General features: G+C 49.5%; 1 protein-coding gene across 2 annotated transcripts; it reads left to right on the top strand.

Annotated features, from left to right (window-relative positions):
• The first annotated feature begins 622 nt into the window (after positions 1-622).
• Positions 623-14483, top strand: DCTN2 (dynactin subunit 2). 2 transcript variants are annotated; one of them, XM_008533537.2, is made up of 14 exons: positions 623-875; positions 1801-1869; positions 9958-10054; positions 10228-10289; positions 10615-10713; positions 10983-11143; positions 11340-11490; positions 11813-11878; positions 12094-12132; positions 12308-12385; positions 12478-12549; positions 12782-12884; positions 12979-13070; positions 14027-14483. In XM_008533537.2, exons 1-14 carry the CDS (start codon positions 840-842, stop codon positions 14111-14113), a joined length of 1212 nt encoding a protein of 403 aa, XP_008531759.1. In that variant the 5' UTR covers positions 623-839; the 3' UTR covers positions 14114-14483. The 2 variants fall into 2 exon arrangements, with proteins under 2 accessions (XP_008531759.1, XP_070477960.1); XM_070621859.1 differs by lacking the exons at positions 623-875; positions 1801-1869 and adding an exon at positions 3389-7603.
• Positions 14484-14560: the final 77 nt, after the last annotated feature.

Below are 14560 nucleotides of genomic sequence, written 5' to 3'. Positions count from 1 at the left end.
AGCACAGAGGGTGTTCAGACAGACACAGAGCCACCACTTACCTATTTATGAACGTGAGATGGGATTGTCAGATTTGAAAAACAAAAACAGAATACCTAGTTTTTGGATGCCCAATCTGAATTTCAGATTTGAAAAACTAGTAATTTTTTGTGTGTGTTAGAATGTCCCAGATATAGGATGGGACATATTTATATTTAAAAAGCCATTAGTCGTTTATCTGAAATTCCAATTTAACTAGGCGTCCTGTATTTTATTTGACAGCCCTAACTTGAGAAGATTACTTAACTTTTTCATTCCTAACATGACTAAGCCTTTACTAAATTTTACTTGTTATCGTTTTTGAAGCCCTGGCTGTGCCACCGCATGCCTAGTTGTATTATTTTTATGTAATCACTTAATTTCTGGGATTCCAAATTTATTCACTTGGAAAATGGGAATTCTAAAAACTCTTTCACAGACTTGATGTAAAAATGAAAGAAAATAAGTTGTATGGAATAACTCCCAAGGTGCGTTATCGTCCATCCCCGCCCAAGACCCAGTCGGCCAAGACTACATACCCCACAATCCTAGGCGGCGTCCCCCTGCCATTACCTCACTCCCTGGCCTCGTTCTCGCCAATCCCAGCCTCTCCAGGGGTGTGGTAGCGAGCTGGTCTCGCGACTTTTGCTTTACCCTTCTTCTGTGTTACTCCTGTCGCGAGACTTCCTGCTTCTCCGCCTCCTCCGCCGCTCCCTTTGCCGCCGTCTTAGCCCGGGACCCGGACCCAGCCTCTCCCCTTCCCGAACACCGGCCCCGGCTCCACCGAGGCCCCGGTCCCCCAACCCCGCCTCGCCGCCGCCATGGCGGACCCTAAATACGCCGACCTCCCCGGCATTGTGAGTACAGGGCCGGCCCCGGCTCCCCAGGACCGCGCCCCAGACCTCCTCAGGACCCCCAACAGACAGCAACGCGCGACCCCTCCCGCCTGCAGCCCCTGCTCCCCCCGGGGCTGCCGCCGCTTTCCCCCCGACGACCCGCAGCATCTTCTGGACTCCTCCGACCCGCTTGGGCCGGGTCGTGGGACGGCCTACCAGGCCCCTTTTCTGGCAGTTGCCGGTTTCTCGGCCCAGAAATCGTCTCCAGGCGCTCACCACTTGTGCTCGAGTGTTGTGTCAGCATCACCCGTGTCTCCCCAGATCTTCCCATAAGCTCCCCACCCCCACCCCACATACACATACCAGGCCACTTGGTGATGGCCTTCACCCTGCTAAGGAAGAGGTTACCGTGGCAGAACCTTCCTGCCAGATGGAGAACTCTGTCCCCCGGGGAACCTCCGCACCCCTTATCCCGCGCTCGCCCCCGCCCATGCCGCGCATGCCGGCTTGTACCCTCCTTTTGTGCTGCCCTGCCTGCATCCTCGGGGTGGGGGTTGGGGCCACAGGACCTTGGGTACTAAGGTCCTGAGTCACTCTCAGCCCTCGTGCCAGGGTAGTTGTGTACAGGGCCCAACTCGAGGATAGCCCATCTCCTACTTCAGACATAATGATTGCCAACCACTCGCCCCCCGCTTAAGACTCGGGGTAGCATCTTTGTCATCACTTACACTCACCATTTACCATCAGGTCCCAGTTGTGCCCACTATCACCCCCACCCCTCTAAGGCACGGGACCTGATATGCAGTTCACCAGGCAGGTGGAAGAGAGTGGACAGAATCCTGGCGTCACAGCTTGCCTTCTCTGTTAGTTGTTCAAGTGGAGGGGGGTCTGGGGTGTTGGTGGATGCTGGGTAGTGAGGTTGGGTGGTCACTGCTTCTACCTGCAGGCCAGGAACGAGCCAGATGTTTATGAAACCAGCGACTTACCTGAGGATGATCAAGCGGAGTTTGATGCGGTAAGACTATGTGCTGCCTCAGGACTCCTTTGGATTCTGACCTCTTTCCCCCAGGCAGGCTCTTTCCCCTTACTGGCGAACCACAGCAATAAGCGGGTATGCCAAGCCAGCCTGGGTGGTGTGTAGGTTGCAGGACTTGCAAAGGCCTTGCTGGGCTTACAGCCACCGATGAACAATGCCGGGAAGGAGAGTCAGGTCAGTGGAATTACAACTAACAAGACCTGATCCTTAGGCCTTTTAAATAAAACTGAATATCTCAAAACAGTTAGGTTTGGGACTAGTGACTCAGTTAGACCCCTGGGTGCTAGTCTGTGGTAATGAATCATGAAGCCTGAGCACTTATAAACTGTTTGAGGTTAGGACCTAGGCCTTCTATTTCATAAAATATTTCACTCAATACATGTTCATTAGTATCCTACCAAGAGCTAGATTTTGAAATATAAAGTAATACTCTTTTCTATGAATATCCAGTATCCATTGAGCCAGGAGTAAGAAAATGACTTGGAGATTTTAGGAAGATAAGGGAGCTGGTCAGAGCAAAGCAAATTTGAAGAAGAACTTAAACTTTTCATATCGGCGGAGGTGAGGCCCTGGTAGCACTTTCAGATCCAAGAAGAACTCTGAGGAGGAAGGTGTTAGTGTGGACACATTTTAACCATAAGGGGAACCACTTAGCCTTGTTTATTGAATGTGTTCATTTTGTGCTGGTTTTTGTGCAATGCAGGGGAAGAAATGTCCAAGCCCACAAGGATCCCCCAGACTAATGGGGGAGTTAGGACACATGTAGGAAACGTGAAAGAAAAAACAAAATTGAATGAATGGAAATCAACATAGTAAAAACTCTGTGTATGTAAGTGCCAAAGGGGAACAAAGATCTATGAGCATGTCTTACAGGATGTGTTTTAGGTTCTGTTACTTCCAAGAGAACTGGGCTTGAGTCACATTGATGGCGTGAGATCTCAATAAAGTTGTGACCAAGAGTCAGCGGGAACAGGCTCAGTATGTGTGTCTGTAAGTCCTGTGGCTGTGTCTGTGGGGCTGGTTAGTTCTGGGGAATGCTGATGGCTGGCTTATAATGTATGGCTTGGCGTACTCGCTTATTCCTTATTTGATTGCCCCCATGTGGAAGTGTTCCTACTTTGTAAGGAACACCTTCCCTGTCCCCTCTCTCAGTGATGTGTTCCTTGTGGCTCCTATACTTGCTGGCATGTCAGTCTGTCCCCTAAGCTTCAGTACCTGGAGGTAATGCACATGTTGTCCTTGCTCAAGGACCTGGGTAAGCACCTGTCACTCCAAGAGGTATCTTATTGGAAGCTGTCTCTGCCCCCTCATAGGATAGGAGTGTATATGCTGAGGACTTTACTGCCATAGTTCAGAGACTGTTCAACTCTGGCCTAGGCCTCTGCCTCTAAAATATCAATCCTTCATGGTGAGATAATGAATGGAACTTTGTCCCTTTGTCACTGACTATAACATAAGCTGGTAGTATCACAGCAGTCCCCTTTCCAAACCAAAAAATAGATTGTAATTTTCCTTTTGAAGGTACTGGGATATCTCTTAATAAAAAGAAGATGACACCCATTCCAGGCATGGAAGAACCTGAATGTGCAACCTGATTGGCTGTTTCTTCCTGCTGAGCCTGAACAGCCTATTTTAGTAGCATCTAATGGGGTGGCTGATGGGGAGAGGCTACCATAAGTGTTCATTTCCTGTGGCATATTGCCCAGGATGCTGGTATAGAAGTGCATAAGAGCTGGATGGTAAATACATGAGGAATCAAATTGCCTGTATCACCTAAGGCTCAGCTAAATGACCTTCCATCACCAGGGAGGAGTGAGTGGGATGGGGAGACCTTCAGCTGCTTCAGGAGCCCTCAGGTGTGGGGGGAGGGTGGCTGAGATGTTTCCTGATGTCAGCTAATGTCTCTGGCCCCTGCGTGTCCCCATGGGCCTTAGGAGGGCAGCTTTCGGGAAGTCAGCTGAGTAATGGTTCTGCCACTGCTCTTAATACTGACGTAAATGTGCAACTTGAGGAGCAGTGGGTTGTACTTCGACGATCCACTAAACTCCATGTCCTGAGGCCTGGATTCTCACCAGCAGCCTATCCCCTTCTCACCTACCCTCCCAAGATCTGGCACGGGCAACAGTGCAAACTCACTGTGGTGCCTGAACCATGAGGTTTTCAGTCACCTTCTTAACCCCTGGCAACAGCATGCTCTGCCTTAGTCTCCAGATTATTTTCAACTTTAATTATATTAGTTTTTAAAATAGGTAATAGATGTGCATAGAACAAAAGTCTTTCTTCCCACCCCTGCCTGCCAGCACTCAGTTCCCTTCTCTGGAGACAACCAGTATGACCAGCTTCTAAGGGAACCTTTTGAGGGGTCTCCAGATTTTTACTTAGAATAGTCACAGAGTGTTGACCCTCATTGTCTTATTGCTCCACTAAGCAGTGGAAGAAACTGGGCTGCCAAAGGAAATAATGTCCTCTAATTCCCCTTAAAGATCGTAACTGCTCGTTTAACTTAAACATAAAAGTTTTGCGATCCCATAGTGGGGAGGATGGGGAGGAAAGCAGTAGAAGCTTTTAATTTTGATAAAGGTGATCCTGATTTTCTTACTATCCCTTTAAAACAATTTTAGCAGGAAGTAAAATATTCTAAAATGAGTGGAATGAGCCCGAAGACCACACGGGCTCATCCTTTCCTCCTCAGTCTGGAAGGATCTCTGCCTTTGAAACACTCCCTGGTCCATTGGGGTGATGGGCTGGTTTGGAGTCTTTTGTGAAAATGTCTTGTCAGGAAAGCTAATTCCCAGTTGGACTCCTCTCCCCCCTGGGCCTACAGCCCGCCTTGGGTTTGTGAGGCTTTCTGCTTATGGCTCTTGAACTACTGGAGTGAGGGGACTAAATTTAGAAAACCTCACTAGAAACAGGATTTAATTTCTCCCTTTATGCCATAACTATCCCCCATGCCATGTGAAAGGGAAAAAATGACCTAGTCATAGTTTGGTGGGGCTCTGGCAAAGGGGTCAGTTCTCCCAAGGGTAGGTCCTGCTGGACACTCCACCAGGCTGAGCTGAGAAACAGTAGGTTTTCCTCCTTAGGGTTCGGGATATCGTAGAGTATGCTTGACTGTGTTCGTTGACTGTTGGCGCACTTGAACTTACCTGAGTTTTCCTAATGCTTCCCCCGTCCTCCCTCCTCACCACCTTGCCTGGACACTAGTTTGCACAAGTAAGACCATTCGATGCTTCTTCTCTGCATGTTTTTTTCATCGCCTTCTTGCATGCAGTGCCCTGTCATTGTGCTATTGTTGTTGCTAATCATTTTAAATTCTGATGAGTCCCTAACTGGGTCACTAAGGGGCCTGCTGGCCTTATCTTTAAAGATCACTAATCAAGGTTTAAAAGCACAACTATGATCCAAGAATCATTGTCTCTTCCCCTTGTGAGGCCTGCAGGATAAAACTGTCCAGTGAAGGATGGGATGGAAACATGGAGGCTGGGAATGCTTTGGACCTGAGGCATTTAGGGGCTGGGGTTAGAAGGGGGTTGCCTTTCTCCTCCTCAGACAGAAATGAGTTGAGAAAAGGAATGACTTGTTGCTGTTCTAGACAAGGGTGGAGAACAAGGGGGACAGCCACAGTTCTCACTTCTTAGCTGTACGTGGATTATCCTGGGAAAAAACTCATTTTAGTATTCACCTATGCTAAGCCTGTAGAGAAAAGCAAAGGGGATGGAAAGTGGTGTTACATGCAGTGTTAAGGTAGTAACTTGGGTTATTTGTGCTTTCATGAGTCTTTCTGTTTCCGTGCCCCTCCTTTAGAAATGGATGGATGGTGAGCCTTATGGTGGTCCATCGTGGACAGTTTTATTCTACAGCACTATCCCTCTTCCTTGTCGTCATGGTTCTGAAGTCCCCCTGGCTGCAGTGTTGTCATAGAGCCTGAACAGGCTCAGAGAGCAGTAGTGGCCTCTTCCCCTGCGTGATCTAGAACCTCAGGTCTTGCCCTCCAAGGCACAGTCACTTAGCCAAACAGCCCTGGGGAGTCTGAGAGTCCACTAATGAGAGGACCTGGGAGTCATGTGCCAGGCAAACTGGTACCTCGGATCAATACACTGAGAATTTTCCAGTCAAGGTGGCCAGGTGTACTAGGTTTCCATGGTGACTGTTACTCAAGGTTACAGGAATTATGTCTAAAATCTCATCATCCCCCAGCCCACCCATAGGGACAGACCTGGAGGTTGTATATACTATTTACAAATGAATGTACCACTTTTCCTTTTCTTTGATTTTCTGTCCTCCCCCATTCTGCTTGTTTCTCATGATTTAAACTTGAACTTATGGCCCATTGTCCTCTTTCTCCTTGAGTTTCTCCCAGGCTGGTTTTAGCTTGGTGGGGCATGTAAGAGAAAGGTATAGTGTGTGTGCCTCCCCTCGTGTGTTTGCATGTGTGCACTTGTGAGTGCTTATGCCCACTCTGTGCAGAGACATCCCAGCCCAGACCACAGGACCCAGATCCACCTCTACCTAGAGCCGAAAGAGGAGTCTTGGCTTGGCTGGACCCTGGCATCAGACAGGGAATAGAGAGGTTGAGGTTCAGGTATATCTAGCTGAAATCTCTCGGCAGGAAGCACTTGTCTTTATCCCACTGTGTGCTTTCACATACACACAACTGTTTCTGTCTGCCCCATCAGTAAAGCTCCTGGAGAGGAAGGGCACGCAGCTGGATATCCCCTCCTGGCAGTACTTTACCAGTCTTGCCTGGAAGTGGGAGCCTTATCCATGTGGCTGGACTAAGATAAGGCGTCTTTGAAATACTCTCATCTTTCCCCCTTGTCCACCCTCCACCCCCGTGAATCTTGTGAAGAGGGTTATGGAAACATGTTCTGCCCATGGGCTGGCAGCTGTGAATCTTAGTGTCCTCTGGGCTCTTCGTGCTAGCACATCATGGCAGAATTGCTCTGCGTCCCTTAGAGATGCAGGGTGAGCTACCAGCCACTCAAGATGGATACCAACACACCAGACTACATGAGGGACAGGGTCTACCTTGCCTCTCTTCTGGCAGCAGAGAATGAGAATGGGGCTGCAATTAGGTACTTCATAGTTCCTTCAACTCACCATCTGTACCTGACATATTTTGTTCTGCATAGCTAAAGTCATATCAAACCACCTACATGATGAGTACCCTCATTGTGACTGAGTCTGCCATCCAAATGTCTAAGTCTTCAAAACTAGAGAAACCGAGAGACAGGAAGACTTGAGCCATGAACTTCCCCCTTAAGAATTATGGACCGTCAGTCACCTATAGTTCCTCAGAATCTCCATAGCCTCTGCTTCACTTTCCGCCGTTTCTACAGCTCACCCTTCTCTTCCCCACTTTCCTCTTCCATGCCACTAGCTTGCAACATCTAACTTCTAGCTCTCTGATGATCTTAAATTGTTGATGTTAATGGCAGAATGTCATGACATCCTCACCACCAGAGAGGAAAGGATCCCAAGCTCTTCTTTTTCTTGGGGTATGTGGTGACCCCAGCTGAAATTTCTTGGCGCCCAAATTTTGCTAGGCTCCCCTGGGCCCTGTGGTGCAGTGTGTTTGAAGACGATCATGTAGTGCATGTGACAATTTGCTAATAACAATTTTGTCTTTTTTTCCCTCCCTCACCCCCATCTCCCCACTCCCTTTCCTTTTAACTCTTGATTTTCTCACCTCTGGGGAAACCACAAGGAGCTGGTAAGGAGCCTGACCTTTTGTCTGCTTTTTAACGGGGTGTGCTATGATGGGCAGTTGTCTCTCTGTCCTTTTGTCTTGACTAAATCTTTCTTCCCTCTGTCAGCCCCACCCCCAGCTGACAACCTTTCCCTTCTCACAGATCACTGTAATGACACTGCCCCTGCCCCATGCCCCCAGATCTCCGAGACACTGGCGGAGTAGGTGCCACTGGAAGACTAAAGTGTGCTGCCCACCTGAGTCTCCCGGGCCACACCCTCGGAGAGGCTCTGAGAGGATGGCAGCGTCGGGCAGCCCTCCTAACCCAGGACATGCTCATGCAGCAGGAATAGTGAGATGAAAGCACTGTCCGTCCCGTTACTGTCCGGACCTCCGGACCTCTCACGTCCTGTGTGACGCCCCTTTTTTTCACTCCACCCCTTCCCTATTTAGGAAAGTAAATAACAAAGTGCGCTCTCATCCACACAGTGCCTGGCCCATAACAAGGGCTTAACAAATGGTAGCTGTGGCGAAGTTCTTTCCTTGTCTGTAGACCATGCCCATTCCTCTTTTTAAGAGGGTTTTTTTTTAGAGTGGATTTCTACTCCGTCAGCCTTGATGGAGGCTCACAGGGAGGAGTGGCATGTTGTTGAGAGTGAACTGAAGAGGAGGTGGTTGTCTTTCCTGAGCATGATTCCTGCTCCGATACACACTTTGTAGAGGCTAGAGACCACACAGTTATTTGGCTGGTGGGCGCTCTGGCTCTAACATGTCAGAGACGATTAAAGAGGTAATTGGGACTCAATTGTCCCTTTTCTAGGCACTTGCATGTGGGACATTGAACCCTTTTGTTTTCCCTTAATCTTTAGCTCTTGCCCCTCTGCCCAGCGCTTCCCTGAGGAAGAGGTAAAGATCAAAGTTGATATTTTCTCCTTACCCACTCTCTTCCCTTATTTTTAAAGCTGCCACTCGCACTGATTCCTTCTGTAATAGCAGGCCAGAGACAAGGACAGAGCTTCTGTCTGCTGCTCTTTCTCCGTGATGTCTCTCCATCCTTGTCCCCCTCCCCCCACCCTCGGTACCCACACTGGGACAGAGGTTCTCTGTCCTGGTTGCATATGAGAATCACCTGGGTAGCTTTTAAACTTGGCCTACTGCCCTGGTCCTACCCCAGAACAATTAAATCAGAAGCTACAGAGGTGAGCCCAGGCCTCTGGGTTTTTTTTTTTTTTTTAGCATTTTCTAAGTGATTCTGTTGTCCAGCTAGGGTTGAGAACCTTTGTTCTAGTTAAAGGAAAAGAAGACTCCCTTTGCCTTCCTCCTGTAGAAGGTGGAGATGTGATCCCCGACAGAAAAGGACACCCGGGTCTCCTTCCCCCTTCCTCCAGTCATGTAGTGAGAGCTCTCAGACTGCCGACACTTGGGAGAGGCATGCAGTCTGGAGCACCCAGTCTTGGGGTAGTTATTAAAATCTGAACAGCCAGTAGATACCTAGTGAGGAGGGAACCTCTCTGCTTCAATTTCTAGGGTAAAATCTCTCATTCTCTTTGCCATGTCCCCTGTTTATGGAAGCGCTTCAGTGCCTGGGAGACAGCTGAGGGTCAGGGAGAAGAGGCGGGTGCTGCAGCTTCTCTTTGAAAAAAGATGCTGGGCTCTCCATTTCAGGACTTACATGTGGACGTTGCCCACAGGTGCCCTTGGCAAGCAGATATTTGCTTGTTGCTTCTAAGATGTCCCTTAAACAATAATACAGAAAGCCCTTGCCTTTTTTCTCTGTCCCCTGAATTCCCTGGCCTCATGGCAGCCTGGAAACAGGGCTTCCGGTCAGGCCCCCTGCCAGCTTTCCTTTTGTATCTAAGAGCTGGTGTCTGCCCTTTGGCAGCAGAGTAGAGTCCTCATATCCCCCTCAGAGTTAGTAGCTTGGTTGTCTGCCATCCCTCCTCTCTCCCTCCGGCAAAAATGGGAGGTGAGCTTGAAAATGGACTTCCTCAGTAGTAAGGAAATTTACTTTTGGGAGGGGGAGGTTAAAAGAGGTCAGGTTGGTTTCTTGCCCTGAGTGCATGGTATGTGCCAGATAACTGGGAGGGCCCAGTGGGATGGGGTGGGGGGTGGGGCGGCTTATGTACAGAGTGGGTGGAGAGGTTCTGCTGCCTCTGTTCCCAGTTGAATCAGGGTGTTAATATTTATACAACTGAGACTCCAAATTTACCAGGAAGCTTCCGTTTCCTAGGTTGAGGCTGGTTGGCAGCTTGGAGTGGAACCGCCCTTCTTTCCCCTTGGGAGAGTGGGGCCCAGTCTCCTAATGGTTTGGGGGTTTTATGGGGAAGTTCTAGGGTGGGAATGAGTCTGCCCCTGGCCTGAACTGCCTATTCCTGCAGGAGGAGCTGACAAGCACAAGTGTGGAGCATATCATTGTCAATCCCAATGCTGCCTATGACAAGTTCAAAGACAAGAGAGTGGGAACAAGGGGACTTGGTGAGACTGGGCTGGAAATTGGGTGGGGGGAAGCCTGTCCTCAGGCCTTACTGACTTTTGCTTTGGGAAAGGGTCCCTCGTGGAGATCTCTTGTGGAAGCCCTCACAGTCACCTGAGACCGTGCTGCCCTGGACCTAGAGCAAGCCCTCAATTCCATCTTCTTTTCTTGGCAGATTTCTCGGATCGTATTGGAAAAACCAAGAGGACAGGATATGAATCTGGAGACTATGAGATGGTTTGTTGTGTGTGTGTTGATGGGAATGGTGCAGTGATCCTGCCTAGCAGGCATTTAGGAGGGAGAGCAAGGGATACAGTCTAGATTCCAAGTTTCTCTCTGGTAGGGTCCTGAGGAACCCAGCAGGAGGCAGTGAGGGTGCTTTGTCCCCCTGCCATTTGCTCTGGAGAGTCTCCAGGCTCCCCGCTATCTCCAGTTCTTCTGTACTAGGCTATTGTGGATTCTGACTTGGATATGATACCCTTAAAACTCGGGCCAGGATTTGGATAAATTCTTGAGGTTCCCTGTACTAGAGGTGTGGCATCACTGTCTGCTTGTTCTGTAGCTTGGAGAGGGTCTGGGAGTGAAGGAGACACCCCAGCAAAAGTACCAGCGACTACTGCATGAGGTCCAAGAGCTGACAGCTGAAGTGGAGAAAATCAAGGTAACTCCACACTCTCTTCTCCCCTCCCTGCCATGACTCACAAAGCAGAGGAGGACCTCCTAGCAGAAGCAGAAAGATTCCCTAAGCTCCTGGATAAGGGGGCTGAGGTTTCCAGAGTTTAGGAATTACATGTCTCTACATTCAGTGCTGTAGGTGGGTGAGAACGATCCCAGTGACTTCTAACCACAGCTCTCCTTAAGGATCTTGGTCCAATTTTTTTTCTTGATTTGCTCTCGCCACCTCTCACTGTCTACTTCTTTTTATGCCAGACGACAGTGAAGGAATCAGCCACTGAGGAGAAGCTGACCCCTGTGGTGCTGGCTAAACAGCTGGCAGCCCTGAAGCAACAGCTGGTTGCTTCCCACCTGGAGAAGCTGCTGGGACCAGATGCAACAATCAACCTTACTGACCCCGATGGAGCTCTGGCTAAGTAGGTGCCTTGTTTTGTTGGGAAATCATTGCTGACTGGGGTGTAGAAGGACTCAGCCAGATACTGACAGGGACACTAAGGGGAGAGGTGGCCTAGCTGTTCCTTAATGCTGACTGTGAGGCAGAAATGAGAGAGAGTGACTGGACTGGCCCACATCCTTCAGGTCATGATATTATTACTTGGTCTCCTGACCCAGACGCCTACTGCTGCAGCTGGAAGCAACAAAGAACAGCAGAGGGGCTGGTTCAGGGGGAAAGACCACCACTGAGACCCCCGCAGATAGCAGCCTTGTCACTTACGAACTACATTCTCGGCCTGAGCAGGACAGGTTCTCTCAAGCTGCCAAAGTAAGTATGTGTGTCGTGTTGTTTGGGGGACCAGGGGAGACGCGGTCCTAGAGACTTTCCTGCCTCCCTCCAAGGGATCAGATCTGGGGAGATGGTGCTGGGAATGTTTCTGGTTCCTTTTGATGTCTCATTCACCCATCTACTTTCAGTCCAGATTTTCAGATTGTGATTAGGGATGTGTTCCAGGGAAAGGAGTCCCTTGGCAGAGTGGAGGGGAGAGCGAGGGAAGTGGCAAGCAGACAAGCAGGGAAGAGCAGGCTCTTCCCTCCCACTGCAGCAGTAGGAAGGCAGAGGGCAAGTCTCACCTCCTTCCTCCCCCTAGGTTGCAGAACTTGAGAAGCGCCTGACAGAGCTGGAAGCAACTGTACGGTGTGATCAGGATGCTCAGGTGATGTGCTCTCCTGTACTTAGTCTGACCCTCAGATCCTCCACCCTGAGCCCTAAGGTCCACAGCATTCCACAGAAGTCTGGGAGGAGTCAGGAAAGGGCTTCAGTTCCAGGATCGGCCAATGGGTTGCCAGCCAAAACCAGAAACGATGGGAGAAGGTGGTAATCACATAGAGATAGAAGAACCACTGACTTCTTTCCCCCTTTCCCCACCAGAATCCCCTTTCTGGAGGTCTACAGGGAGCCTGTCTTATGGTGAGTGTAAAAGGAACAGGAGTGTTTGGATTACAGAGGGGATGTTGGGATTGGGTTTGCTTGGAGAATTGTTTGGGGTCTGTAGTTATATATTATCTCCAGTGGAATATGGGGTAGCTTCTTCCTACTCTGATCCTTCCCCTTCATAAAGCTTGTCCCAAACCCCCACCCCCAGGAGACTGTAGAGCTGTTGCAGGCAAAGGTGAGCGCCCTGGACCTTGCAGTTTTGGACCAAGTGGAGGCTCGGCTACAGGTATTAAGTGGAGGGCAAACTGGATTATAGGGAACTTGGGAGTTTGGAAACCCTGGGTGCCCTCACTATCATCCTTAAATCTGTGCTTTCAGAGTGTCCTGGGAAAGGTGAATGAGATTGCCAAGCATAAAGCCTCTGTAGAGGATGCAGATACACAAAGCAAGGTCGGGAAGACACCTTTCCCCCATCTTCACACCCTTTCCTGCTCCCTCAGGTTCTCTGAGTCATCCTAGTGGTAATACCAAAGCATGAGAGCACTGAATCCTCAGGTCACTGTCTTCATAAGCTCTTACTGAGAAAGGGCGGTGCTTCACTCTTGCCCCGCCCTGGTGAAGTAGTTAGTGTGTACTTCACTGAAGGCTCAGCCATCCCCTCTGTGCTGTCATGTCCCTCCAGGTGCACCAGCTATATGAAACCATACAGCGCTGGAGCCCCATCGCCTCCACCCTTCCTGAGCTGGTGCAGAGACTTGTCACCATCAAGCAGCTGCATGAGCAAGGTGGGAGGCCAGCTGGAAGGTGGGCTGCTTTAGTTCCCTTCCCTCTTGTGTTGGATTCTGACCTCACCCGTACCTTTCTTACCTTCTTTTGTAGCCATGCAGTTTGGGCAGCTCCTGACACACTTGGATACCACACAGCAGATGATTGCTAGTTCCCTCAAGGACAATACTACCCTCTTGACCCAGGTGTGTGTCCTTTATTGGTCTGCTACCTCCCTTCTTCAGCACACACAGACTAGGGTCTCCAGCTTTTCCTCATAGGGTTCTGCCCTAGCCCATTTGGTAGCCTGGTAGCGTGCCAGGGGGTTGGTTTGAGTCTCCATACTGTTTCTCAGTGGTTGTGGGACCTTTTGACAACTTACTGAACCTGTGAAACTCCGTCTTACCATCTGGAAAATTATACCTATCCCAGAGTTATGTGGATTAGGCGAAATAGTATGAGTGAATTGTTAGTTCAATAAGCATGTTTTTCCTATAAAACCTACCCTTTCCCTCTGTAGTCTCAGCTTAGCTTTACCCTCCCGGGTCCTCATCCAGATGCTCCTGAGCACAGTACATGGAAGGAATATGGGCTTTGAATTCAAGAGCTAGGCTCCAACCTGTTCCTGCCACTTCCTTCCTGACCTGGGCAGTGAGCCTCACCTCCTTCCTTCCTTCCTTCCAGCAGCGCCCAGCACATAGTGAGTGAAGTCCCTGGTGTCTGTGAGAGGCACTATTCTCAGTGCTGGGGGAGCATTAGAGTTGAGAGACCAGCAGCACAGGACCATCAAGATAAATGAATATTAAGTACTTAGTATATAATGTGTTCTTCCTCTAGAGCAGTTTTCTAAAATTTTGAACTATTGAAACCCTCATTTCGACAAAATCTTATTTGACCCTCATTACATGAAACAGATAAAAGAACTGTTCTGGTTGAAGTCAGGATGGGAATTCTTAAGAGTCCTGCCTGCCTGGCAGATCCTGAGCTAGGTCCCTGGTATTCCAAGGGTAGTTTGAAAACCTCTGCTCTAACTCCCCCGCTCTGGGGCCCATAAGCTGTGTTTCCATGTCTTTTTTGTCTTCTCCAAGAGAATTTCTTCAGGTCCTCATCCAGGTAAGCACCTGGTCCTGACAAATAATAAAACATCTCTGTCGCTTTCCAGGTGCAGACAACCATGCGTGAGAACCTGTCCACAATTGAAGGGAATTTTGCCAACATTGATGAACGGATGAAGAAGCTTGCAAAGTGAGCACCTTTGGGAGACGAAGAACAGGGGTAATCCTTACCCCTTTGAACTCTGTTAACAGCTTACATAGGGTCTCCCCTTAATTATAAGTCTCGCATCCCCATCCCATTTGACACTGGGGGCAAGGGGTTCTTCTTGCATGTGGGGCTTACACCCCTCCTCTGATGAATAGAGTGGTAGCTGGGGCATATTAGATGGTGGTCTCCCCTCAGGCCCCAGGGATGAGGACATGGGCCCAGCCACCTGCCAGCTCATGTCCAGTACTGCTTTGCCTGGTATAGGGAAGGATTGGGTCCTGTCCTCCAGCACAGCTTCTGTGGCTGATTGTAATACTCTACAACTGTTTCTGACCATTAAATGCTGTTGTCCTCTGTGTGGCCTCGGCTGTGTTTCCTGGGGAAGAGGCAGCACTGAGAGACAATCACAGCATAACAGGCAGTCTAAGCCATT

Source organism: Equus przewalskii, chromosome 5 (assembly GCF_037783145.1).
Source record: "Equus przewalskii isolate Varuska chromosome 5, EquPr2, whole genome shotgun sequence".
Classification (NCBI taxonomy): domain Eukaryota; kingdom Metazoa; phylum Chordata; class Mammalia; order Perissodactyla; family Equidae; genus Equus; species Equus przewalskii.
This window is presented reverse-complemented; position numbering and strand designations above follow the sequence as displayed.

Bases quoted from the DNA above. Each gene is read 5' to 3' on its own strand.
- DCTN2 (XM_008533537.2), top strand. From the start codon at position 840: ATGGCGGACCCTAAATACGCCGACCTCCCCGGCATT. The intron at 1,870-9,957 runs GTAAGACTATGT...CTATTCCTGCAG, and splicing joins ATCAAGCGGAGTTTGATGCG to GAGGAGCTGACAAGCACAAG. The intron at 10,290-10,614 runs GTTTGTTGTGTG...CTTGTTCTGTAG, and splicing joins AATCTGGAGACTATGAGATG to CTTGGAGAGGGTCTGGGAGT.